This window comes from Sipha flava, unplaced genomic scaffold (assembly GCF_003268045.1).
Source record: "Sipha flava isolate LNK unplaced genomic scaffold, YSA_version1 117_pilon_pilon, whole genome shotgun sequence".
NCBI lineage: Eukaryota > Metazoa > Arthropoda > Insecta > Hemiptera > Aphididae > Sipha > Sipha flava.
Window position 1 is genome coordinate 186,334 of NW_020271741.1, and position 3,001 is coordinate 189,334.

Genomic DNA, 3,001 nt, shown 5'->3' on the forward strand with positions numbered 1-3,001 from the left:
TTTTTCTTTCTACCCAGATATATTTAGTATGCATTTCAGTCTAGTTCATATATTTTTTATTTTTTTTTTTTGTCTTCATACGAGACTTCTCAGTGAGACCCAGCGATCTTCATATACAAACAAAAAAAAAAAAAAAAATAATAAAAAACAAAAAAATTATTATTAGGTATTTTATTCTATTGGAATATAATAATTAATAATTAAAATCAAATATTCTTTACACTGTTTTATCGTGGAAAGTAAATATATAATATACATGATTAATTCTTTTTATCATAATATCATTAACAATTAAAATAAAGTAAAATAGAAATTATCATATTAAAACTTACCTAAACATTTTCTTTCTAGACTTTTTCGAAGCGAAGATGTCGATGAGATGTTTGTAGTCGATGGTGGACGATATTTCTTCTTCAATTGATATTAAAGCTAGTTCAGAAAGTTTGCCTTGGCCTAACCGATTGCGCAAATAAGTCTTTATTAATTTTAGCTTTGAAAAACTTCTTTCTGCACAAGCTGATGTCACATGAATAGTTAGCATTATTCTAAGAGCAATGGTTAGATTAGGAAATGATCCGTGAGTTGTTTTTAAAATATTAAGTGCCTGGAGCGTATTTGTATCTTCGTCAACTAAAGATCGAAAAATAATTAGTTCGGAAAATAAATCTAATCCATCTATATCTTTTAAATTATTATCTGTTAAAATTATTTGTAAATCTTTACAGTGTTTTAATATATTATCATTTTCCATTATTTTCAACTTGCCAATGCGATGTAAAAATCCAAAATTGTCCGAATAAGTCTTCAACTGATTAAAGCGTTTCTCAATCGACTGTATTGCATGGTCAAGAACGATGAAAATATAATTTGTACGAAACCGATCTTCATTATTTAACACAGGTTCGTCGACATTTTCATAATCGAATAATTTCGTCTTTTTTCTTACTCTTGGATTTTTGAAAGCAACTGCAATATCGGCATCTTCGGCTAATTTTTTAGCAGCAATTTTCGCAAAATTAAACCCATTTTCTCTATATTGATGCAAAAACTGTATAAGACTTTGAACAATTTTTACAGAAGTATTTATATCCGTATTATGATCTTGTAAACTTTTACTCGCAATATTTACTTCTGTTAAAATATCATACCAAATCACAAGACTCAATATAAATTTATAATTACCGATTTCATTTGATAGTGAAACAGTCTCACTTCGGGCCATCAAATCATTAGCTGTCTCAGAAACTTCTTCTAAAGCATTTAAAATATTTGAGAGTTGAAAACGTAAAGCTTTTACGCTATTTATACGGCTCTCCTACCTCATTTCTGACCATTGTTTAATCGTGAATACTGTACAATTTTTTTAATGATACTCCATCGATATGTTGATGCCGAAAATAATGTATAAACACGTCGAATTATACCAGAAAATGTAATGGCTATAGTTGAATTTTTAGCAGCATCACACAGGACTAAATTTAAATTATGGGCAGCGCATGGAGTAAAAAATGCTCGAGGATTTATATTTAAGATTCGGGATTGAACTCCTTGATATTTTCCTGTCATGTTCGATCCGTTGTCATAAGCCTGACCTCGGCAATTTTCAATGTTTATTTTATATAATTTAAGTTGTGTGATCAGAACTTCTGACAAATTTAAACCGGTAGTAGAATCGACCGTTACAAAATCTAAAAAATATTCTTGTATGGTAGGTGTACTGTATTCATTTTCTTCAATTTGATATTGCAATATATTGTACAACTAGAATGGTATCGGTGTCGAAAATGTGTCACGATATCGACATTTTATCGAATTATTGATATCGTTGCCCATCACAAATAAATACTACAAAAACATAAAACTTTAATTCTATGATATATATTTTTTTAATTAAACTATATATATATATATACCTAGCTCTCATGACCTAAGCGTGGGGCCCTAAAATTCGCGCGGGGCCTAGGACAAATGTCCCAGTTGACCTACCCAAGGGCCGGCCCTGGTTATTATTAGCACATATGTATATTAGGAACGCAATAATAAAATATATAATAATGTTATATAATTTATGTAACACGTTTCAAGTATTTCCACTGCGTATTAATTCGTGGTATAAACTGCTAAATTGCTAAAAATATAACTATTACGAAAACTTCCCTGGGTGTACCGACGATAACGATCTATAGTAAACCATTGACAATAATAATATATTGATTCCGTATTTTGAGAATCCGTCCGTTGTTTTAGTTATCGACGATTAACAAATGGTGATCGTTTTCAAGGAAAATTAAATAATATTTATATTTTATTTGGAAACGAGGTACGCCACGAAAGAGTAATCAGTATTATGTTAGCTTGTCGCGTACTCGCGTATGTAATTTATAAATTGTAATTTTGTTGAAAATAGTAAACACCTCAACCGCACTCCTACAGTCCTACACGTCACGTCAGCAATAAACAAATAAACATGAATAAACGACAAAAATTGTCCATATCGGACTTTTTCAATAAAAAGAAAAACAATGACCAAGGTAATTAAAACACTTTAATTTAATAATAAATCATAGGCGTGCGCAGATTCCTGTTACCGGTGTACTTTTATTTTTTTTTTTGATAATCTACCCTCATAAATCCCGCCTTAAAAAAAAAAAAAAAATAGATATACAAAACATAAGTAAGTAGAAATAAAATTTATTAGAAAAACTGATGTACAATCTGATTATCAATGAACGTCAGTCCCGGCAATTTTTATTTTTTTGTAATTTGATAAAATTGATAAAAAAAACTTGATTTTCCAAAAAAAGTTATTAGCCCTTTTTACTTAAGTACCTAGTACCTACCTAAAAAAAAAGTCTCGGGTACGGCTATAGCCCTACAAGCCATACCAGTACGCGCGCCTATGTATAATATATAATTTATGTGCGTGAAAAACAAATACTATCTATGTGGCGTGATTTGTGAGAGTCTGCTAGCAGTAGTACATATTATAATTCCCCCCCCC

At 30.1% G+C, this 3,001-nt stretch overlaps 1 protein-coding gene across 1 annotated transcript; it reads right to left on the reverse strand.

The window, feature by feature from the left end:
* Positions 1-328: 328 nt before the first annotated feature.
* LOC112692814 lies at positions 329-1,566 on the reverse strand. The gene is made up of 4 exons (XM_025567614.1): positions 1,425-1,566; positions 1,183-1,251; positions 766-1,131; positions 329-630 (listed from the first exon to the last, which is right to left on the reverse strand). The coding sequence occupies exons 1-4, from the start codon at positions 1,564-1,566 to the stop codon at positions 329-331; spliced, it is 879 nt and encodes a 292-aa protein (XP_025423399.1).
* Positions 1,567-3,001: the final 1,435 nt, after the last annotated feature.